Source organism: Hemicordylus capensis, chromosome 1, assembly GCF_027244095.1.
Source record: "Hemicordylus capensis ecotype Gifberg chromosome 1, rHemCap1.1.pri, whole genome shotgun sequence".
Lineage (NCBI taxonomy): Eukaryota > Metazoa > Chordata > Lepidosauria > Squamata > Cordylidae > Hemicordylus > Hemicordylus capensis.
This window is the reverse complement of record NC_069657.1, coordinates 364,279,990-364,304,332: the sequence shown is the minus strand read 5'-3', so window position 1 is coordinate 364,304,332 and position 24,343 is coordinate 364,279,990. Positions and strand designations below refer to the sequence as shown.

At 42.9% G+C, this 24,343-nt stretch overlaps 1 protein-coding gene across 5 annotated transcripts in view; it reads left to right on the top strand.

Annotated features, from left to right (window-relative positions):
* Window positions 1-316: 316 nt before the first annotated feature.
* IPCEF1 (interaction protein for cytohesin exchange factors 1) overlaps window positions 317-24,343 on the top strand; it is a 58,537-nt gene continuing 34,510 nt past the window's right edge. Inside the window, exons 1-4 of one of the 5 annotated variants that reach the window (XM_053293411.1) lie at window positions 317-382; window positions 14,687-14,736; window positions 23,241-23,277; window positions 23,905-24,074. In XM_053293411.1, coding sequence (XP_053149386.1) covers window positions 14,713-14,736; window positions 23,241-23,277; window positions 23,905-24,074 — 231 coding nt within the window. In that variant the 5' untranslated portion in view covers window positions 317-382; window positions 14,687-14,712. Of the gene's footprint in view, window positions 383-8,043; window positions 8,122-14,686; window positions 14,737-23,240; window positions 23,278-23,334; window positions 23,464-23,904; window positions 24,075-24,343 lie in introns of those variants that run through there. The other 4 variants (XM_053293404.1, XM_053293429.1, XM_053293424.1 and 1 more) reach the window with 4 other exon arrangements.

Sequence of the window (24,343 nt, the reverse complement as noted above, 5' to 3'; positions counted from 1 at the left end):
TATGGCTCCATTATTTTAGTTAGTGCTGTGACTGAGTATTCATCAAGATTACAATGCAACTCAAGAATTTGAGATGTTTCTCTAGAGTCAGTAGGTGAGAGAGCCTGTCTGCCTCTGTGAAATCTTGTCTATGTAATCGTCCATTCTCTTTCTTCAGAGGGACAGATTGGTCAATATGAAGTTTGTTGACCAATGTGACTTTGGGTAGTTGTTATGCCAACCAGCTAATTCTCTTTGGTTTGCCTACTCATGGCTTTTCTACCAATTTCCTCTTGAGTAATATTTCTTTGCAGTTATTTAAGTAAGAAGGATTTCCTGTCGGTTTTGAGAAGGTAAAGAAGGTGGAAGCATTGGAGGGTTCTCTTGAATTTCTAGCGCGTGGGTATGTGAGTTTGCTCTTTTTAAAACTTAAAATGAAATGCTATTCTGGTGTTTATCTGCCTTATGATGCTGCTGGTTAGAAGTTACCATGTAGTTTATTTACATTAGGGTTAGGAACTTGGTTTTACTTTTTTGTTTTGGAGATCAGTACTACTTCCCCTTTTCCTTCGATCAGACAATACAGATGGACTATTTGAGCTTACTGTAGGCACAGCATTGCCAAAACTTAGCCCTTTAAATCCCATTGATTGCAAGGGGGGAATTTGGACATATGGTTAATTCTCCCATTGAAATCAAAGGGAAGAGAAGTGTTTGATTTCAGCTATACTGCTGTTTAGAATCCCCCCCCTCCCCGCTGCCCCAAGTTAATAGTTCTGTTTTTATTTACCTGGAACTGGATGCATGCAATGGTGAATGATATGATAGTGGAATATAGAGAACAATTATAGTTCAGAACATGGATTCTCTAAAAAAAAAATTGCAACATTGCACTGCAGATAGGTATTGTTTTTGTTTGCAAAGCCCATAGTTTTTTTGTTTTGTTTTTTTAAAAAAACCTTTTGGGCTGGCAAGACTGGTAAATGTGAGCAGGGGGGCAGGGAAGGAACACAATTACAGACCAGCTTGGTCAACAAATGGTTAAGCTGGATGCTGTCTTAAAGCATAGGAACATTGGAACCTGCCTTATATTGAGTCAGACCATTGGTCCAGTATTGTCTAGACCAGTCTTTCTCGACGTTTTTGGAGTCATGGACTGGTACATTATTCGTGCGCAGTTTCCCGGACCAGCCGTTAGTAAGGAAGTTCTTTGGCTACTTCCTGTAGAATGTTGTTGTTTCTGTTCTGTCCCCTAGTGACTTCTAAGGTAATTCACGTTTTTGTTTCTTTCTCCTTATTCTTGAATTTGTCAAAGGGCTTTTTGGCTATAGTTAGTTTTGCGCCTCATTTTGTTGCATGACAGCCAGACATCTTTCATCAAGGAAGCATATCTGTTTCAAGATCACTGGCTGGCATGCTGTGCAAATTATGGAGTCGTAATGTTGTGCACCAGGGCTGCTGCGGACTCCGAAGCAATCCTTGACATTGTACAGAAGCAGTGGATGAGATAGCAGTGTTTCCATTATTCCCATTGTCACAAATGAGGAAACCTGTGGGAATGCTGCTTGCGCATTGGCTGCTTCTGAACATTGTCGAGGCTTACTTAGGAGTCCACAACAGCCCTGGGGTACAATGTTATGGCTTCTCAATGCTGAGCATGAGTCGGCCACTGTCTTTCCCCAGCAAGCAGCATGATCCTTTTCCTAGCTAGTAGGAGCATTGTGGGATATGGAGTACTGTCAAGAATGTAGTTGCGTGATGATTCCAGCATTGGTTGAATAATGCCTATGACGTCACAAACACCCCCCCACCTCGTAATATCCTGTTTCTGCAATAACACTAGTGCTATACTTGCAAAGAGAGGACGTGCACAGGACTGACGGATCTGTTCTTGAGGCAATAAACTGGTCAGTGTTTTTAATCCAGTCCAGTTCTCTTTGTTCTTATCTGAGAGCAAGGGTTCATCTAGACATGGTGAATACCAGCTTTTGCCACATGAGGGCATATTTATCTGAAATGTTCATTATATGAGGTGCCTGGATGATTTCACAGTGATTTTCCTATATTAAAATATAACATCAAAATTGAATCTTGCAAGTATGTTTTTTGTGGTTTGGAATCTTGATGAGGACTAAATGGAGCATATACAATCGTAAGCAAAGAATGCTGTTAAAATGAAAAGGCTATATTTGATCCAGGTGGACTGTAAGGGGAAAAACAACCTGTAGCTGATCTTGTGATTGGGACAAGAGTTTAAATTAATTTGGATGAAAATTCAACACTTTAGATTTTGAATTTCAATAGGAAAGATTATATAGATACTAATATATCCAAACTTAAATTCTTCACAATCTGATATTTTAAGGCAAATTCTAAGTGATTGAATTTTCTTTTGGGCACAGTTGTCAGCTGAGCCAAATAGTCTGCGAGTGCACATGCGCGTGTGCATGCTTAAACCTTGCTGATAAGACCTGAGAGAAAACCTCACCTCTAAAAGATCCCTGCAGCTGGTTATGGAATTCTGAGAAGGCTGTGATACAGAGGAGGAGATATAATTGGGCGCAGGTGTTCAAGGAACATGCTGTATTCTATCTAGTAATCTTTTATGTTGTGTTGTTGAGAAGTTTTCCCAGTGGGAATCCTGTAGAGAGTGTGGGGGAGTAGTCAGAAAGGGAAAGGGAGGAGAAGGAGAAGGAGAAAATAGAGTTGTTGCTGAATAAACCTTTAGTTGATCAACATAGAGCCATCTAACTGTGCTGCGGGGAAATGCTTGACTAGCAAGCAGAAGGTTGCCAGTTCAAATCCCCGCTGGTACTATATCGGGCAGCAGCGATATAGGAAAATGCTGAAAGGCATCATCTTATACTGCGCAGGAGGAGGCAATGGTAAACCCCTCCTGTATTGTACCAAAGACAACCACAGGGTTCTGTGGGTGCCAGGAGTCGAAATCAACTTGACGGCACACTTCACCGTACCTTTTGATCTACATAAGATTTCCTTGTGTGTATGAGGGAAGCAGCTACAAAACAGATTGTGAGCCACCCAGCATCTGGGAGCCATTTTTCTCCCCTTCCCCCTCCTCACAGCTAACTGGCTATTTCTGCTGCTGCCACTGGCAACTTACCCACCACCTGTTTGCCACCCATGCTGCCCCTGTCTGCCAGCTCCCTGGCAGTGAGAGGCAGCGGGCAGCCCTCGGCCCATCCCCCCTCCAGCCAGCCAATCAGATGCTGCTGCTGTTGCCACTGCCCCCAACCCTCACCCTGGTTCCTGAGCCTTTCCTACTTCCTTTGGGCCAGGAACCTTCTGGGAATGAGGGCATGCATGCACCCTGACAGAGACACATCATGATGGATACAGCATGGTGACACATCCCTGATGAAGCCCTCATTTCCAGGGGCTTCCAGGCCCAAAGGAAGCAGAATGGTTCGGGAAGCCCTGGGGAATGGATGGGCAGGTAGCAGAAGCAGTGGGGGGCTGAGTGGGGGGCTCGCGTGCCTTGGCAAGTGTCTGATTGCCACCACAGAGATCCTGTGCTACAATGGGGGAGGGAGACCTCCTGTGTCCAGTGCTTTGACACAAGCCCCTTCTCCAGGCATTATGCCCCTGCTGTGGGAATTTAATTCCAATAAATCTTGTCAGTTGTTCATTTCTAGCCGTGCATTTCTAGAAATGTGTTTCTAAAATGAGACTGTGACGCATTTGGTGACAATTTCAGCTTTCATGTCTAAAAAGGAATTGTCGTCTAACCTTGAAAGCTGCAGTGATTAGCCCTATTTACATGAAGTTAGGGTTTAGAATGAATTGGCATAGTGGGGTGATTTACACAATTGTCCTGGGTGGGCTGGGAGGGTGCAGGAAGGCTGCATTTAACCTACCTTCTCCCCAGATGACCAGACCTTCCTTTCTCAGTGCGCCTCCTACCCGGCTGCCCAGACAGCCCTGCTGTGTGCAGCTCTGTGAGCACAGGGCAGGATGGAGGGACCTGGGGCTGGAATTTGTTGTTCCAGCCTCCAGGCATCCCTCAATGGAACACGTGACACGATATTGCATTGGGGATTTCCCCCACCAGAGGGGCCTCTATGCGTCTTTGTGAATCGCATGATACCTGGTAGTTGGGGTAAGGGTGCGAGAGAACCCTTAACCTTGGCTAAAAGCTGGGTTTGTTAAGGGGGTTAGGCGGGCATGGAGCGGAGGGAGCTGTGAGGATCCTGCTGCTTCTCACGGCCAGCTTAACCCTGCTTGTGGCAGTCAAGCAGAGTAAGGCTGGCTGTGCGAACAGCCTCAGTGTGTGATAGTGAGTGAGAGGTATTATAAGCTTTGCGCCCAACTAAATTCATTTCTCTGAAGCAGGGGCAGTCCTCTGATGAGGGAAAATGAGGCAGTAGATTAGTGGAATGCCAGAAGGGTAGAAGGACTGAGTAAACCTAGCAGTCATGGGATAAGGGGACGGGTTCATGTGTGGATCGGTAACAGGTTGAAGGACCGGAAACAGAGAGTAGGAATAAATGGATGGTTTTCACAATGGAGGGGGTAGGAAGTGGGGTTCCCCAGGGATCGGTACTGGGACCAGTGCTCTTTAACTCGTTTCTAAATTATCTATAAGTTGGGGTGACCAGCAAAGTGGCCAGATTTGCAGATGACACTAAACTATTTAGAGTAGTGAAATCCATAACAGATTGTGAGGAGCTCCAAGAAGATCTGTGCAAACTGGGGGAGTGGGTGACAAAATGGCAAATGCAGTTCAATGTAAACAAGTTTAAAGTGATGCATATTGCGGGGGGGGGACCCCATCTTTACGTATACGCTGATGGGATCTGAACTGCCAGTGACTGACTAGGAGAGAGAACTTGGGGTCATGGTGGGCAGCTCGTTGAAAGTGTCGACTCAGTGCACAGCAGCAGTTAAAAAGTCAAATTCCATGCTAGGGATCGTTAGAAAGGGGATTGAAAATAAAAATACTAATATTATAATGCCCTTATAATGCCCTTATATATCTATGGTGCAGCCGCATATGGAGTACTGCATGCAGTTGTGGTCACCATATCTTAAGAAGGATATTGTAGAATTGGAAAAGGTATGGAAGAGGGCAACCAAGATTATCAGGGACCTGGAGCACCTATCTTATGAGGCAAGCCTACAGTATCTGGGGCTCTTTAGTTTGGAAAAAAGGCGACTAAAGGGAGACATGATCGAGTGTATAAAATTGTGCATGGAGAGGAGAGTGGACAGAGAGAAATGTTTCTCCCTCTCTCACACAACACTAGAACCAGGGGTCACCCCACGAAACTGAAGGTCTGGATATTTAGGACAGACAAGAGGAAGTACTTTTTCACACAGCACATAATTAAACGATGGATTTCCCCCCTATATTTTTTCCTGCCATGGCATGTGGCGATGGTCACTAGCTTGGATGTCTTTAAAAGGGGCTTAGACAAATTAATGGACGACAGGTCTATCAATGGCTACTAGTCTGATGGCTATGGGACACTTCCAGCCTCAAGGGCAAGATGCCTCTCAATACCCGTTGCAGGAGAGCAACAGCAAGAGAGAGGACATGTCCTCACCTGTGAGCCCCCCAGAGGTATCTGGTGGGCCACTGTGTGAAACAGGATGCTGGACTAGATAGTCCTTGGGCCTGTTCCAGCAGGGCTGTTCTTCTGTTCTCGTGTCAGATGCCCCCACTGCCCTCTGCTGCCTTCCTCTGCTGCCCCAACCATTGGAGTAACTCTTTCTACTTCTCCCCTTTGCTGCCACCACCTGCCTTTGTGTGGGATTTACACATCCTCCTCCAGCCACATGTGCTGCTGGGCTGCCTATGAATTCCCCTTCCTCCCCCTTTTCCTAATCAGTCTTCTGGTACAAGTGGAAAGAAGTGGAGGAGAGTGTGTTTGGAACACATGGTGACAGTTGTTGCAACCACAACAAAGCAGGAAATGGAGATGAGTGAGTTTGAGTGAGTGTGTAAGTGTATATGTCCATGTGGATTCAAATCAAATGCTGCCACTTGGGGAGGGAAGAGGAAAGAGGTGGGGTGCATGTGAAAGTGCACAGAGAAGCCATAGACAGCTACTGCTTTGAAGGAGTGCCTTACATGAACCTGTGTACATAAGGTCTATTCACATGATTGGGATCCTGATTTTTTTCAGGATTCCTGAGGATATAGAGATTGCTATGCATGTATAGACCTTCAAATAAATGTGTGTATGTCATGTGTCGGAACCTGCTGGTACTTTGACCTGATAAGATCACTTGGGGGGAGCAGAGGATCCTCTAGCAACACTCAACACAAATGGGGACCTTGGGGACTCATGACCCTTTGATAGACAACGAGAGGCTGCCTCCAGACGATATCCAATCTGAACAAACTCCATTAGTGGAGAAGCCAGTGCCCTTTGTTGGGACTAGTCTCCATCACTCCCCCAGGACCTCAGGAGCAGCAGCGCAGGAGGTCTAAAGGCTCAGGTTCAGTAACACAGTATTCAGATTGCAGTTTTGAGGCCTTTCATCTGGAAACAAGTATGTTGCCATAGGAGCATCACAGGTGTAGAATGTATGTGAGTTATTTATTTATTTAACTTATTTTTACATTTTCTATCCCTCTCTTCCTCCAAGGAGCCCAGGGCGGTGTACTACATACTTGTTTCTCCTCACAACAACCCTGTGAAGTAGGTTAGGCTGAGAGAGAAGTGACTGGTCCAGAGTCACCTAGCAAGTCTCATGGCTGAATGGGGATTTGAACTCGGTTACTGTGTACTAGCCTTTAGTAGCCTATGTTTGTTGGACTAGATACTTGTGTAGCTATTAGCTGCATGTGTACATAGGAGCCTCCTAATCAAGCCCGAATGACATGCCATGTGCCAAGGGTTGATTGGATGTGTTTTTGTTCTTTGACCATCCAATCCAAGGAGCTCTACTCACTCTTGGTCTTGAATTACCACGGTTTGGCTTGCGGATGGGCTCTCTCCGCAGCTCATTTCCATAACTGGATAAAAGCAACAAAGTTTCTCACCTAGCTGTTTTTCCATGTTCATAACTTTCAGGAATTCATTTCCTATGACTTTGATCTCCATTCTCAACTACAAATTTCCTGCAAGCTTCAGCCTCCAGGTGTAAGTCATCTGCATTAGGAGTGTGCGAGCTGGCTCAGTTTGGGCTGGGCTTGACATCGAACTGTCTCAGCTCGACAGGTTCGGGGTCAGACTGGACTGGCCTTGGTTCAAACTGAACTGGTTTACGGGGGTGGGTGGTCTACTGATAAAGAGGAATCCGGTGAGGAGTGCCCTTTACCAGTAAAGGGACAGGAGGGCTTCCCTAAGATTAAGAGTGGCAGGAGGGGAATCAGTTACTACTTACAAGTCCCAATTGTTGGGATGGTGGAGGTGGATCCCCCCACCCCACTGACCTCCCCCACAGTAGCCTGGGCCAGCGGCCACCTGGTTTGGGCCTCTGTGCATGTGCAGGGGCCATTTTAGTTACCTCCATGCATGCGCAAAGGCCTGAACTGGGTTGAAGAAGGAATGCTAACCCCCCCGAAAAAGCTAGGAAGGTTTGAAGTTCTGTAGGCAGGTGCAGGGAGCAAGCGGGGAAGAATATGCAGGATTTTTAGGGCTCAGGGGTTGAGCTTCAGTGCTAGGACTCGAAAAAGGCAAGTTATTTCTTTATTTTACATAATGACTTTAATTTTGCTTTTCATCTTGGCTGTAAAGAAAATTAGGGCACAGCTGTGTGCAAGTGGGTGTTTGGTGACAATTTTCTACACTACATGACAATCTCCCTTATGGATAATGTATTTCTGGGAGCTGGTCTTATGGCACAATCCCACCTGTCTTGAATAATTCCTTCAAGTACAAGAAAACAGTATGAATATTCTCCCCAAGGGGCAAAGAAAGCCTGTGAGAGAGCTGTGCCTTTCTTGACTTCCTTGGAGAATTAAAACAGCAACACACTCCTGATTAGCTCTGATAATGTGACCAGTCCAGGAAGTATATAACCTACTATAACTCAGTTTTGTTTGCCCTTAGTGACATCATAATGCTCATTAAGTGATCTCATGTTAGCTGGAATCATTCGAGGAAAGAGTGATCTCTGGCTAGGAACACTTGAGGAAGGACAGAACAACAGAAAACAAGCCCTGCTGCAGTAAGAACAAAAAAAATATGGTTGTAAACAGTACCCCAAAACAGGTTTTCACTAGGGATGTGCATGAAGCATTTTGTGTACATCCAGGGGTGGGGTGGAGACTGGGGGTGGGGTGGAGAGTGTGCACTTTAAAAGGAGGAAGGCAGGTCTTGCCTGCCCCTCCATCGCTCCTCCGCTGCCCCCGCCCTGGTGCTGTCTATATTAAACAGCAGCACTATGTTCTAAAAAGCCATGCTGCGTGGCTGCTTCCTGCTTGGGAACAGGTTGTTCCCTGTTCCCAGCAGTCCGTGGGTGGTGTTGGCACATAAATGGCATCTGCGCATTCATGGATGCCATCTTGAGTGGTCAGCAACACCATGCTGGCCATTCAAGATGGCATCCATGCATGTGCAGATGCTATTTATGTGCTGACACCACCTGCAGGCTGCTGGGAACAGGGAACTTCCTTTTCCCAAGCAGGAAGCAGCCATGTGGCATGGCTTTTTCAGAACAGACAGCATGGCTGTTTAATACAGACAGTGCAGTGCGGGGTGGAAGAGGAGCAATGGAGGGCAGAGAAGACCTTCTTTTAAAGCACCTGCTTGTCCCCCACCAAAACGATTCAGCTGGGGAAGCTCGAAGCATTTCAGCACTTCAAATTAGAGGTGCTGAAATGCTTTGTGCACATTCCTAGTTTTCACCATTTTTGTCTCTTCAAAAGCAGCTTTACCCTGAAAATGTGTAGTCCTGTTCTTAAAACTGCATATTTTGCTTATCTTATTCTGACCTCCCCAAGAATGGCTCTGTTTATAAAGAAGCAACCAATTACATCAATCAATATGGGTCTGGCTCCAGCTTTTACTGGGCCTTTGGTAAATTATCCTTTATTTTGGGGTATTGCCCTACCACCACCACCACCACCTGAAGGCTGCTTTGGAGATCAGTGCTGGGTCATTATGAGGGCTCTTGGACCTCAGCAGCTGCCCAACTTTGCCTACTCAGATGTTGGCCTTGGATTAAAGTGACCAGAGTTCAGTTTTTGTGACAGTGGGCTAGCCTTCCTCAAACTTCTGTCCAGCATCATGCTCACAAAAGGTGGAAACTATGCTTGTTTCATTGAATTATCTGGTTTATTGTTGCTATTTTTGTTGTTATAATTCCCTAGTCTTGCCTGTGCTAAGCGTCCTTAGAATAAAATGTGCTGCCGAATCGATTTCGACTCCTGGTGCCCACAGAGCCCTGTGGTTTGCTTTGGCAGAATACAGGAGGGGTTTACCATTGTTGCCTCCTGAGCAGTATGAGATGGTGCCTTTCAGCATCTTCCTATTGCTGCTGCCCGATATAGTACCAGCGGGAATTCAAACTGGCAACCTTTTGCTTGTTAGTCAAGCATTTCCCCGCTGCGCCACTTACTAGCCCATTATTGTACATCCTGCCTTGGGATCCTTATAAAAGGCAGTATCAAAACTGAACAATAAAAATAAATAAATAAGTCATTATTGCTTTGCTGTAGGGATGTGCACAAAATGGATTTTGTGTTTTTGTTTTGAGCTTGAAACAAAACCTATATGGCTGAAACATTTCTTTGAAACAGCAGTCTACCCGGTTGTTTCTATGGAACAAACCTCGAAATGTTTGCATGTTTCAGCCATAGGGAACAATGGGGAAACTGAAAGACTCCATTGTTCCCCATGGGTAGCTTCTAGGGACACCAAAGTGGGTTGGGTGGTAGGACACGATGGCTGCTATCTACCATCCAACTCACAAACGAAATGTGCAAGCAGGTGACTTTAAACAAATTTTTAACCTTTGCCCCAAACCCCCATAGGATCGTAAGCCAATTGGAAACCAGTGCCAGAAAACCAATCAGCAAGGGAAAACAGGCTTCCAAAATTGCACTCAAAACATCAAAATGTTTCAAATTGAAACATTCCAAACTTGAAGTAGGCCCTTTCAAGTTTACCAGAAAGCAGGGAAATAGTACAGCAAAGTAGGGATGTGCAAAACATTTCAACGTTTAATCCTTTCAACTCACAACGGGCCATTTCAGCTGTTTCAAGCACGAAACAAAATGTCTTTATTTAGGGCATTTTGTTTCGAGCTTGAGACACTCGAAATGGCCTGTTGCGAGTCGGAAAGTTTCAACGTTGAAATATTTTGCACATCCCTAGTTTGCTGTACTATTTCCTTGCTTTCTGGTAAACTTTTGATGTTCCTTATAATTTGTATGATGAAAAAGACGTTTCCTATCTGCCTGTTTACATTTGGGACATAATTTCTAAACAGCATTGAAAAATTCTTTTATAGCCTCAGTTTCCATTTCCTCACTTGTAACTATCTTTAGAAACTTCCCATCCTTTATTTTTATTTTTAGTTTCCAATAATTGAAGGCCAGAATGTGAGCATTTTGTTCTGTTGTTAAGTTGTGGGTTTATTACAACTATAATACATAGTTCAAAGACTCTAATAGCCTTCTAGGCAAATGACATTTACCATGTTATGTGAGGGAGGTCCAAAGACCCCAAGAACAAATAATAATATATGGCCTTTCTCCTGCATGTAAACAGGCACACATAGCATATGTTTCTAATATTTTCTGTTAACATGCCACTGAAACATAGCCTGGCTTTAATGTATTTTATGTAAATTGGCCAGAAACAAGTTCTGTGAACATGTATGAACACCTTAGAGCAAGATTAACTGTTTTGTTGAGACATAATATAACATGGGACAGAGGGCAAGCTTTCTAGCATGATCCTGTGCATGTTCAGTTAACAGTAAGCCCAACTCTTTGCTAACTGAGCAAAGAGGCACCTTTAAAAAGTGGTGACCCTCTTCATTGAGCAGGAGGAGAACAGCAACTGGCCCTATCCAACCCCAGCACAGCATCCCTCCAGTGGCTGTTACTGGTATCCATCTTACGTTTCGTTTTAGATTTGGGGAAAGGAGCCATCTTTATTTATTTCTATTTCACTATGTAAAGCGGAATATAATTAGTAGTAGTAGTACTGTGTCCAAAGTGGCATACAGCCAGGTAACTGTACATCAGATTGCAGCCTTAATCAGTCAGTGCACTTTATCAATTACATCTGTCATTAAAAGTTGAAAATGATAGTTGTTTTTCAATTTTCTTTACAAATTTATGAATGAATTAAGGGAAGGAATGATCCTGAGGTATTATATTTATTTGTTACTGAACTGAGTTTTATTTGTTGTTCTTTGTCATTTGTTTCCGTTTGCATGTTTCTGCAAAAATAAAAAATGAAAAGTATGTTTTAAATGGTTTTTTAAAAACCAAACCAGCTAGAGCCAGATCCTAAATGTCTGTGTTTGGAAGTTACGTGGAACTTTATTCCTGCTATATATGCTCAGGAATTTTTTTTTAATTTATAACCCACCTTGAAAATATAATTTCACAAGGTAGCATAAATTTAAAAGAGAATAAGCTATATAAAATAGCAGTGCAGTAAAACAGCATAAAAGCAGCAAGACTATAAAAATCAGCCTAAATACAAAAATGTTTTTTAGATTGTGAGCCATTTGGGGACAAAGATCCTTATTTATTTTCATTTATATATAAAAACTGCTCTGAAAGTGACATATATCACCCTGACAACTTGGCAAAGAGGCACCTTTTCAACAAGCTGATTCTCTTTATTTAACAGTGGGAGAGTAGCTGGCTGGCCCTATCCACCCCCAGCACAGTACCTCCAGTGTCTATCTTATGGTTTCTTCTTAGACTGTGAGCCCTTTGGGGACATGGATCCATCTTATTTATTTATTTTTTCTCTGTGCAAACCACTTTGGAAACTTTTGTTGAAAAGCAGTATATAAATGTTGTTGTTTTTCCAAACTGCAAACTGCTGTTTCTTCACACATGCACATCTGCTCCTTCCTTTTAGTTTGATCATATATAAGAAAGTGATATATGTCACTTTCTTCAAACACTAATGACTTTCTTATTCCAGATGTTCTAGAGAGCAATCTCCGTATCAAGAAATGATCTCCTAACAACTAGACCCCATTACAGAGAACTTGAGTGACTATTCTGAATTATTTTAAAATGGTTTTCTTTTGCCAGTTCCCAGACTCTGATCAGGAATTGCACTAAGATAGAGCTGTGGTGATAGACCTATTCACAATAATCAAGCAGCAAACGCTAGTTCTATGCTATAGCGGCTGGGTTGCTTCATAACGACAATGACAATGGCACTTTTCAACCAAAAATTCCCACAGCGGTTTTTATATATAAATATAAATAATTAAGGATCCTTGTCCCCAAATGGCTCACAATCTTAAACAAAAAACACATTTTAGTATTTAGGCTATGTCATCAGTTAACAAATGACACTCTCTTCATGATAATATTTGCCAGCAGTTGGGTGACAATGTGATTGTCAGAATGAGATAAATGTAGGTGTGTGTGTTTAAAAAGTATGGGCAAAGGCAGAGGTGCACCTAAGTAATTTGGGAGCCTGGACTTAAAGCCCTTTGGAGGCCCTCCCCTTCAAGTTAGTGCAGTGTGCAGTGCGGGCCAGTGGTGACCATACCACCCAGGACAGAATAAGAGGATCTGGGGGCCCCCAGAAGATGTAGAGGCCCTGGACTTCGGCCCCGAAGTCTATGGGTAAGAGCACCACTGGGCAAAGGAAGACGATTTCTGTTTTGTTGTGGAAAATTGTTACATTTATGCCTTGAGCATGTTTCTCTACAGCATAATTATTCTCGGATATAAAATCATTTTTAAATGACCTCAGTATGTATGTATGTACACACACACACACACACTAACAGTATGCAGCAGGTCAAACTGCACAACCAATGTCTTGTGGATGATGAGAGAGAATTTTAATCTCAGAAAATCTGTTCTATAATTACCTACATCAGAATTGAGGAGCTTAATTTTTATCCCTTACTTATTAAAATTTATTATTATTATATCCCTTACTTATTAAAATTTTGGTCATTAGATTTCCCACTGTGTGTCAAATCAGAACAGTTTATTGGCAATGACATTATTGAGCTCGGTGCTAGAGAGAGATTGCTTGGAATCTTGTAGTACAGGCTGGATACATACTAATTTTCACGTAGTTACATAACATTTTTAAAGTTCTAAAAGTCTATTTAATGAAAGTAATTAAACCTTCAGTTTCTTCTGATATTGAATAATAAATCTGTCTGATATTTGTCTGCCTTCCTACAGCTTAGCTGTGACCTTAGTTTAGGGCAGTGACTTTTATCTTTTAAAATTTTTTAGCTTACTTTCCTGTAAGCTTATGAGATCATCCGGCATTTTGTGTGTGTCCGTGCATGTGTCTCCCCCCATCAACTTTGCAATGCCTCAACCAATATAAACCAAACCAGGTACAGTTGTAGGGACACATAGGGACATCTCAAAGTGTAGTTTGTGATGATGTCATCCACCTTGATTCAAGATGGTGGATGCATAAATATGCAAGTGGACTAACATTTGAACCAAATTTGAACCAAAATATAAGAAATAAATAAGAAATAAATTTGGTAGAGTTGTAGTGAGTGATATGTAGAGTTGGCTCAAGGGCATAGTTTGTAATGATGTCACCCACTCTGATTCAAGATGGCAGACGTGAATATTAGAAGTACAAGTGGGAACTGATTTGGACCAAATTTGGTACAGTTGTAGGGACACCTCAAATGCATAGTTTGTGATGATGTCGTCCACCTCAATTCAAGATGGTGAACATTAGAAGTGCAAGTGGGCTAAATGTTGAACTGCCTAACCAATCTTGACCAAATTTAGTCCAGTTGTAGGAATGGTGAAAGGAAAGTGGGCAGATTAGTTCTTACTAGAACAACTTGTTTCAGGTGTTTTTTTTGAGGGGGGGAACCTGCAAGGATGAATAAAATTTACTCAAGGGGTTAAGATAGTTTTTTTGGATCTGATAGCACCACTCTTTAGATTATCGTCCTCTTGGCCCAGTTCAGAAATTACCCAGAGCCAGAACTGAATCCTGGCTTCATCTGATGCCCCCAAGCTTTGAGTACACATGTTCTCCCCACCCCCCAAATGCATGAAGGGGAGGAAGTACTCTACTTCTGATCATGTCTTGGAGGAAGACATGAAGACAAGAAGCCGCCCAGAGATGTGTGTTTGGGTGGGATATAAATTTAATAAATAAATAAATAAATAAATAAGAAGAAAAGAATTTTTCATTATATCAGAATCAGGTAATCTTGGCTTATTCTAGCCAGAATATCAAAACAAACCAGGATCTGAATGTAATATATCTTATGAAATGTATCCCAGGTTCAGATCCTGTTTTATTTTAAACACATATCAAAATTTATTTTTGCCAGGGCACAGGTGTAACTATAATAGGGCAAGGGGAGACTGTTGTCTCGGAGCCCACTGCCTTTGGGGGCCCCCCAGAGACATGTCTCCTCCACCCAACGCCCACCCAAGCTTCCTTGAATATATATTTTTTAAGTTTTTAGGGGAAGGCAGTGATGGGGGTGCCCATTTTAAAATTTTGTCTCTGGGCCCACTCCAACCTTGTTACGCCCCTGTGCCAGGGTGAATGTAATTGTTATGTGCTTTCTATTCCAGCTTCCCCATCCATTTCAATATTGTGCATGGCAGCTGATGGCAAAGCTCTTGTGAGTATCTACTTTTTCTCCTAATCGGTGGTGGGAACTTTCAATAGCTATCTGGCACCGTTTTATAACCATCCCACCCCCCCTTGATTTAAAAGGGTGCCAATTTGGACCATATTCAAATTTGATTCAAATTCAAAATGAATTTTCCGAATTCAATTTGAATTCAAAATGAATTGAAAAATTCATTTCATGCACATCTCTAATAGTTTTGGTCAGCACAGGCAGCCCTGTTGAGACATCTGGAAATGGATTTTATTGTTTATCTGTATACATGGAGCTTTACAAAGAATGAGAGGGCAGATTCCTGTCCTGAGGAGCTTTCAAAGTCTTCATAAAATCTCTCATGGACTACAGCTTTGAAAAGCAGATTGCAATTTTTGGCATGTAGACTGCAAAAGAATGATAATCTTCCAAATAGCCCCTGGTGATCCTAGGGTGTCAACTATATATCCATAGAAGTTGATTCTGTGACTGGCAGCTTGAGCTCTCCCCAGGCTGGCAATCAGTGAAGTGCTGGCAAGCATGGTTAGAGAACTTCCCTCTGCAGATAAACACTGCTGTTTCTTTGAGCAGCACAGCAAGAGAGGTGAGTGGTATGCCACAGTGTGGGACTTTCGACCCGTATTCGGCACTTGTAAATGTGAACATGATTTTAAAAAATAGCATCTGTATACAGAATAAGAACTACTTCATATGTGATAGCTATCTTGCATTGGGGGGAGGGGAGGGAATGCAGTACAACTCTTTTCAGATTTTTGATTACAAGAGTAGGATTTTCCATGATTGAATTATTTTGTTTGTTTGTTTATTTATTTAATTTATATACTGCCTGACTCAAGGCTCTAGGCGAGGGCTGCTCAACTTCAGCCTTCCTGCAGATGTTGGCCTACAGTTCCCATAATCCCTGGCTATTGGCCACTGTGGCTGGGGATTATGGGAGCTATAGTCCAAAAACAGCTGGGGACCTAAGTTGAGCAGGCCTGCTCTAGGCAGTTCACAGCAATAAATACAATAAAGACAAAATAAAACAAACTTTTAAAAGAACAATAATTCAAAATAATTTAAAATATTCAAAGATTACTAAAAGCCAGGCTAAAATAATGTGTCTTAAGGGCTCTTTTGATTGATTGATTGATTGATTGATTGAGTGAGTGAGTGAGTGATTTCTATACCGCCCTTCCAAAAATGGCTCAGGGCGATTTACACAGAGAAATAATAAATAAATAAGATGGATCCCTGTCCCCAAAGGGCTCACAATCTAAAAAGAAATATAAGATAGACATCAGCAACAGTCACTGGAAGTACTGCACTAGGGGTGGATAGGGCGAGTTACTCTCCCCCTGCTAAATAAAGAGAATCACCATGTTAAAAGGTGCCTCTTTGCCAAGTTAGCAGGGGTATTGCTTAAGTGGCACAACAGGGAAATGCTTGACTAACAAGCAGAAGGTTGCTGGTTTGAATCCCTGCTGGTACTATATTGGGCAGTATCAATAAGGACGATACTGAAAGACATGATGATGTCTTTCAGTATCGTCCTTATCATACTGCGTGGGAGGAGGCAATGGTAAACCCCTCCTGTATTCTGTCAAAGTAAACCACAGGGCTCTGTGGGCGCCAGGAGTAGAAATCGACTTGACGGCACACTTAACTTTAAGGGCTCTTTTAAAGGCTGATAAAGATATTAAGCCACAAATGTCTATAGGGAGCACATTCCACAGCCCAGGTGAGCTGGACTTGTGGTAGCAAGCATGACTTGTCCCCTTTGTTAAGCAGTGTCTGTGCTGGTTGCATATGAATAGGAGACTAGAAGTGTGAGCACTGTAAGATATTCCCCTCAGGGGATGGAGCTGCTCTGGGAAGAGCAGAAAGTTCCAAGTTCCCTCCCTGGCATCTCCAAGATAGGGCTGAGAGAGATTCCTGCCTGCAACCTTGGAGAAGCCCCTGCCAGTCTGTGTAGACAATACTGAGCTAGATGAACCAATGGTATGACTCAGTGTATGGCAGCTTCCTATGTTCCTATGACTACAGAATAGCTGCTACAAGATTTCAATTCTTAAAAAACAAATAAAACCACTGAACATAGGAAGCTGCTACCTAAGAGAGACTACTAGGCTTGAATCTTTCTTCCTGATATGCTTCCTTTCCATTAGCAAAGAGTGATATGGTGAGGGTCTTATACCATATGATTTTTAAATTGTATATATCAGCCCTTAGAATTAGTTCATGAGCAATCTTGAAATAACAGATGGATGGCCCCATGGATATCTTAAATCTGTGAAAAACCTGTTGGTGTACTCACTAGCATTATTTATTTATTTAATGAATACATTTGTATATTATCTACTACAAAAGCCTCAAGGCTGTTAACAAACAAGAAACAAGTTGTTCTAGTAAGAACTAATCTACCTACTTTCCTCTCACTCTCTATAATTGAACTAATTTTGGTTCAAATCGAGGACCACAAGTTAGATTTCTTGCGCCTCAATGTTCATATGTCCGCCATCTTGGATTGGGGTGCATGACATCATTACCAACTACACTGTTGAGGTATCCCTGTGTGTCACTCACTACAACTGTACCTCATTTGGTTCAAATTGGTTAGAGAGTCCACAAGTTAGTGCACTTGCGCCTCAAAAGTTTATGCATATGCCGTTTTGAATTGGGGTGAATGACATAATCACAAATTATGTCATTTTGGCATCCCTATGTGTTCCTACAGCTGAAGCAAATTTGGTTCAAATTGGTTAGGCAGTTCACAAGTTAGCTCACTTGCACCTCAAATGTTTATGTGTCCGCCATCTTGAATCGGGGTGGATGATATAACCTCAAACTATGCCGTTGAGGTGTCCCTCTGTGTCCCTACAACTGTACCTGATTTGGTTCATATTGGTCCAGGCATTGTGAAGTTGATGGCGGAGGGGGACACACACACACACGGAATGCCAGGTAATCTCATAAGCCTACTGGAAAATAGGCTAAAAAGATCCAAAAGAAAAATCAAAAGGTATACAGAATTCATTTTAAAACATTTAAATCAAAGAGATGGTAAACATCCCACTAAAAGCCTGGCTGAACAGGTGCATCTCTAGTTCTTTTAGATGGGATGAAGCTCCTCTAATTTCAACAGAAAGTGTGTTCCTTAGCCCAGGGGCAACTATAGAGAAGTCTCACCTCTTAGTCACCGCCAGATGACCTGGCGACACCCTCAGATGAACCTCCTTTGACAATCTTAGTATGTGGCAGGGTGGTGGCATAATGAAGAAAGCATTCTCTTAAGTACCCTGGGCCCAAGCCGCTAAGGGTTTTATATGTAATGACCAGCTCTTTGTATTTTGCCCCAAAACCTATTGGCAGCCAGCTATTCTTTAAGAATAGGAGTAATATGGTCTCTTTGGGACATACCAGAAAGCAACCTGAGAGCAGCATTCTACACCAATTGCAGTTTCTGATGTACAAGGCAGCCCCACTTAGAGTGCACTGCAGTGGACAAGCCTGGAGTTACCAGCATGTGCATCTCTGTTTTATGGTCACTTTCTTCCAGGAAAGGGCTTAATTGGCATATTAGCTGAAGCTGATATAAAGCACTCCTGTCCACTCCCTCCACCTGAGGTATCAGAGAGAGGGTTGGATCCAGAAGTACTTCCAAACTGCATGCCTGTTCCTTTAGGGAACTGTTACCCCATCTAGAACCTCAGATCTATCCCATCTTCTGAATGGTGGCTCCCTACAATGAGCACCTCTGTCTTGTCTGGAGTCATTCTCAGTTTGTTATCACTCATCCAGTCCATTTCTGCCCCCAGGCAGGCATTTAGGGAAGTTTTGCCATTTCCTGATAAAGTTGACCTGGAGAAATAGATTTGAGTGTCATCAGTGTACTGATAGCACCCTTCACCCAATCCCCTGATGATCTCTCCCAGCTGCTTCATATAGATATTAAAAAGCACTGGGAACAAACTGGAGGCCTGAGGGACACCATATAAAAGCTTGCAGTTTGCAGAGCAAACACCTCCTGAAATCTACCTGAGAGGAATGAGCAGAACTACTGTAAAATTGTGCCTCCTACACCCAACCCCTTCCAGGTGGTTCAGAAGGATACCAAGGTTGAAGGTATCAAAAACCTCTGAGAGATCCAAAAGGATTAACAGAGTCACACTCCCTCTGTCAATTCCCAGTTGGAGATCATCTCCAGGTTGACCAAGGCAGTCTTGACCCTATAACCTGCCCAAAAGCCTGTTTGAAATGAGTCTAGATAATCTATCCAAGACTGCCTGGAGCTGAGAGGCCAGGCCACCAGTTTCTCAATCACCTTGGCCAACCATGGAAAGTTGAAGGCAGGTCTATAATTTCCTAACTCTGAGGGATCTAATGTAGGCTTCTTTAAAAGAGGTCTAATAATTGCCTTCTTGAGACAAGGAAGCATTCTTACTTCTCTCAAAGAAGCATTTATAATATCAGCCAGACCCTCTCTCCCTGCTAGATGGTATGAGCCTTGCTCAACATGGCTCATATTGGGCAAGGTTCAAGAGAACAGGTGGAAGGATGCACCACTCCAATCAGATTGTTCATTTCCTTAGGAGCCACAAACCAAAACTGATCCAGTTTGACCATAAAGGAGGAGTTCCTGTATGCCTCCACAAAAGACTCTGCATCTCATGGTATCCAGGTTGGCTTTTAAATACAAGATATTTTGTCTATAAAAAAACTCATTAAAAGCACCACACCAGCTGGCCAATAGTTCCAGATACAAATCCGGGAAAGAAGGGGCCCATAGTAGTCCTCTCAGCATCCTAGACAATTCAGCTGGATGTGAGCTTGCAGGTGCAATATGTGCAGAAAGGAACTGCTTCTTTGCTGTGAGTGTATTGCCAGAGCATAGGTTATAAGTTTTGCTCTGTGTTGTAATCTATCGGATTGAAGTTGAGTCCTTCTCCACTTGTGCTCCAGTCATCGACCTAGCCACTTAAGCTCCCATAGTTCTTCTGTGTGCCATGGTGCTAATTTAGAAGCAGATCAGAGGAAACACTTAGGAGTGATCCTGTCCACTGCCCTAGTGAGTTCGTGGTTCCAAATCTCCACTAGGGTATCAACAGAATCACTGGCAGAGCCAACCCCAAATGTCTCAATTTCTTGGAATCCTATTGGATCCAACAGCCTTCTTGGGCATACAATCATAATTTTTTTTTAAGGTTTTAATTTGTGGATGATTTTTAAATTGTTAAATTGTTTTAAGTTTTTGTATATATTTTAACTTGTTTTATGCTATTGTTAACCGCCCAGAGATGAAAGTTTGGGGCAGTGTACAAATCTGATAAATAAAAAATAAATAAAATAATAGGTCCTTCACCCCTGCAGAGGGAATGATGATGGTGATGATACAGCATTGATGATTTCTGCATAACAGCTTCTTGTCTTTGATATTGACAATTTTGTTCCCCGGAAGTGCTTCTTGAAAGCAGTAGTCACTTAGAAATCAAATTTAAAAATCTGAAATTCACAAACAATTTTTCATCAAAAATCCCAATAAGATGTGTAGAATTAAATGCTTCTAAGAGAGTTGAGTGCTTTGGTCCATTATGATTTTGAAAAAATTACATGTGGAAACGAAAAGGATATATATCAGTAAAATATTGAGGTGCTTCACATGACCCGTGTGAAGTGCCAGATGGGGTTTGGTGGGGAGAGTGGCCTTAGCCTGCTCTCCCCACAGATGATCAAACCCATAGCCCTGAGTGGCTGGATTGGCCGCCTATACAACTACTGGCTCTGTCATGGAGCCAGTGGGGGCCGTGGGGATTGGGGGCCGCCTGGCCCCCAGAAGTCCCAGGATGCCCTGTGCAAGTGCATGGCGAATTCTGGGGGGATCTCTGACACCAGGAGGCTGCTTGTAACCTCCCGGTCGGGGGTCTACTTGTGTGTCGCCATGCACTGTGGTGGCACACGATCATGAAAACAAGGTTAATGGAGCGCTTGCTCTGTTAACCTCATTTAAAGGGAGGGGGAATTAGGCGGGTTAGCCATCTTGGAACCACCGGGTTTGCCTGCGAGCCTGGTGGTTCCGACAATCATTACAAATCAGGCTAGGCTCCCTTAGCCCGCTTTCTAGTGATCGTCAGAATAGCTTCATTATTATGGTGAGAAACCACTTTAGGTGCTCCATTCCTGGTTTGTGGTTTCTCAAGTCCATTTGGGAAAGGTCCTAGTGATGGAGTACTAAAAGGTGTGTGTGTGTTTCCATATTATGATATATTTGCTTAGCTCAGTGCTAACCACTAGTCACTTGTGTGAAGCTGCTAATTTGTGTTGAAACTGAGTAAAAAAAGAATAATTTCCTGCTGCAATTTTGCAAATTTCATGTCCTGTGGATGTCTTAAATCTGTGACAAAAGCTGTTGAGTGTTTACTCACCAGCATGATGATGGTGACACAGCGTTCTTTCCACGTAGATATTAGGCCATAGATGACATCAGACTTCCCTCTTTCATTCTGTCTAGATTTGGTAGGAGACCCGATCTGCAACTCAGGCATGAAGGATTCTGATTTAAGCTGATTTGAAGTCTAATTCATGAACCCACTTTTAGCCTACTTGCCTTAAGAAAAGAAAGCTTATGAGATCACCCAGCTTTCTGTGTCTGAGCGTCTCTCTCTGTGTGTGTGTGTTCCCACCCCCTATCAAATTCACAGTGCCTAGACTGATTTGGACCAAATTGGGTACTGTTGTAGTGACACATAAGGACACCTCAATGGCATAGTTAGTGATGATGTCATCCACCCCAATTCAAGGTGCCAGATATGTGAATGTTTGAGGCAGAAGTGGGAACCAATCTGAACCAAATTTGGTGCAATTGTAGTGACACCTCAATGGCATAGTTTGTGATGATGTCATTCACCCCAATTCAAGATGCTGAGGCATAGTGGGTTAACTTGTGAATCACCTAACTGATTTCAACCAAATTTGGTACAGTCATAGGGACACATAGGGACACCTCAATGGCATAGTTTGTGGTGATGCCAAGATGTAGGTGGGCTAATTTGTGAATATGGTAATTATCAATTAAGATTATATTAAGTGGAAAGTAGACAGATTAGTTCTTACCAGAACGTCTTGCTTTACATCTTGAAGTCTCTGCAGAGGCTAACATTTTCTGGGGATCTTCTTTGTGAGTCACTCAGTCTACATCTGTAATTTGCCATGTCTCAATTGGACTGCGTTTCAGCGATCTTTATGTGACATGTTAACAAATTCAATATGGATTGAGCCATTCACAAGACTGGTCCAACATGTGCAGATGGCTGTGTGGACTGGACCTTAGTGTGAGCCTCTGTGTTGTGATGCAGAGGCGTCCCTTCAGTGGGAGACTGGAGAAAGGCAACTGGCAAGTGACTCTGGGAGGCAGGAGGAATTGGGGGGAGGGCACAAGAACCCTGGCAAAGCTGGCAAAGGGAGGCACTGTGGCAACAGCAGCCACTCCTGGGAATGTGGTGTGAAATGTTAGGTATGGGCAGAAGTGTGGGAGCAATCAGGAAAAGGGGGCTCTGGTGGAAGGATAAGAAGGTCCAAGTATGAGGAGAGCCCTCTCCCCATGTAGAAATAACAAAAGTGGAGGTCAAAACAGATTGCATGCCCTCCTCCTTCCTGAATCTTTTTTTTTTCTTTGTTGGGTTGTATCCTTTTGTTCCCCCCTTTCTTGGCAACCCTTTCCCTAAAGGCTGCATTGAGGAGTCATAGCTTTGTGGCCTTCTCACATGAGAAGACAGGAGAATGCCAAAACATGTGACACACACATGCATTGTTTGATGAAGGCAATGACAAGGGCTGACTTGCATATGTGGAAGAGCCATTGCAGATCAAGCACCACAGCAAGAGCTTTCACATCCCCTTAAATAAAAATGGTTTCCATGGAAGGCAGTTCACAGACTGATGGAAACATATATGTGACTTACCCCTTAAGGCTCACTGACTTCACTGGGTGACTTCAGTTGGATCAAATGTGTTAAGGTTGTGGACAGGACCAGCAGTGAGCCCGTGTGCTGCGGTGGCAGTGGTGGCCACTGTGTGTTGCAGGTAGAAACAGTTGTACTTTTGAGTACTTACTGGTGGCACTTTTAGGGGGCTGATATTGGGCAATGAAGCTTCAACTTAACTCCAAACCAAAAAGCTTAACTTTTTACACAGTGAGCTACCCATACACAAAATAGCTGCCTGTGGGTGTGAAACAGGAAGCTTTCGTGATAGAGAGCACCACTGTACTTGTCCTCATGGAGTGTCACATTAATCAATTTTAATTACAGCATTTTATGCTTCAGCTACTTGTTTCCCATTTGCTGTGTGTGTGTATGTCTGTGCATATGTGTGAGGTTCCATTCTGTGCTGCTGAGATATCCCTAACACCATCTCTTTCTCCTCCTCCTCCTCTTCCTCCTCCTCCAGAGCCGCCTCCCTTTTCTAAAACTGTTGCAACACATTCTGAAATTTCCTCTTTTCTTTCCTTCCTGCATTTCTTGCAGGTTCCCTTGCGTCAGAAGATAAGGAAGAAAAGTCAAGGTAATGAGGTCTTCCTTTTGTTCCTCTTTTTCTTTAGTGTGATATCTTGCTCACGGGAGGTGGAGGTTTTTATTGCACTGTTTAGTTGGTGGTGGGCAGTGGCACCTCTTATTACTCTGCTGAATATTTCAGTGATTTGGGGAAAGAACATGATGATATGCTCTGCATTTGAACTAAGCTGTTTTGGTATGTCAGTGTTGGAGATAGCCTGGATGTGTGCATGAGAGAGAGAGAGAGAGAGAGAGAGACTTGCTAAATTCATTGCTAGTCTGTTTTGGCAGTGGTTAGAGAATATAATTTTCTAATGTATCTGTTTTGAAGAGTGTTTTAACAGTTCTATAGAATGTGTTTTATTTTGTGATGGCTGAAGCTTTAATTTTTATATGTAGTTGCCTTGGGGGCAATATCCAGTAACTGATTTCAGATCTACATTTCAGTTTACTAGGAAATCTCTCTCTCTCTCTGTGTCTGCCTTTCTCTCTCATTATGGATTTTCTAAAAGCTTAATTTTGACTACTTAAACTTGGCTTGCTGCTCATACAGGAAGGATCATGGACTATATTTAAAAGGAAAACTATAAGACTCTGCATATGTTTTTAAAAAGCAGCACTGTTTTTAATTGCACAGGAATTTGTGTAATGAGCCGCCGAAGGATCTCTTGTAAGGACCTGGGATTTGCTGATTGCCAGGGATGGCTATACAAGAAGAAGGAAAAAGGAGGCTTTATTGGCAGCAAATGGAAAAAGTTCTGGTGTGTACTGAAGGGTTCGTCATTATACTGGTACAGCAATCAGCTGGTAAGTAGAACAACCTTCCTATCCTTAAATGTAAATAAAGAGAAGAGCTAGCTTCCCTTAGCAATTTAGGTGTCTTTGGGCTGTCATTTTGGGGAGGGGGTCAGAAAGGATCATTATTTTTGCTTTTGCTTTCAATTTTTTTAAAAAGAAAGAAAATGTTATCTGCACTGAGTTTTCATAAGGTGAGCATGCAGAAATAAACTGTATCCGGCCAATCTATTTTAAAGTTGTGGGCCTGTGACAAGATGTGGGCACTTTCCCCTTCTCTT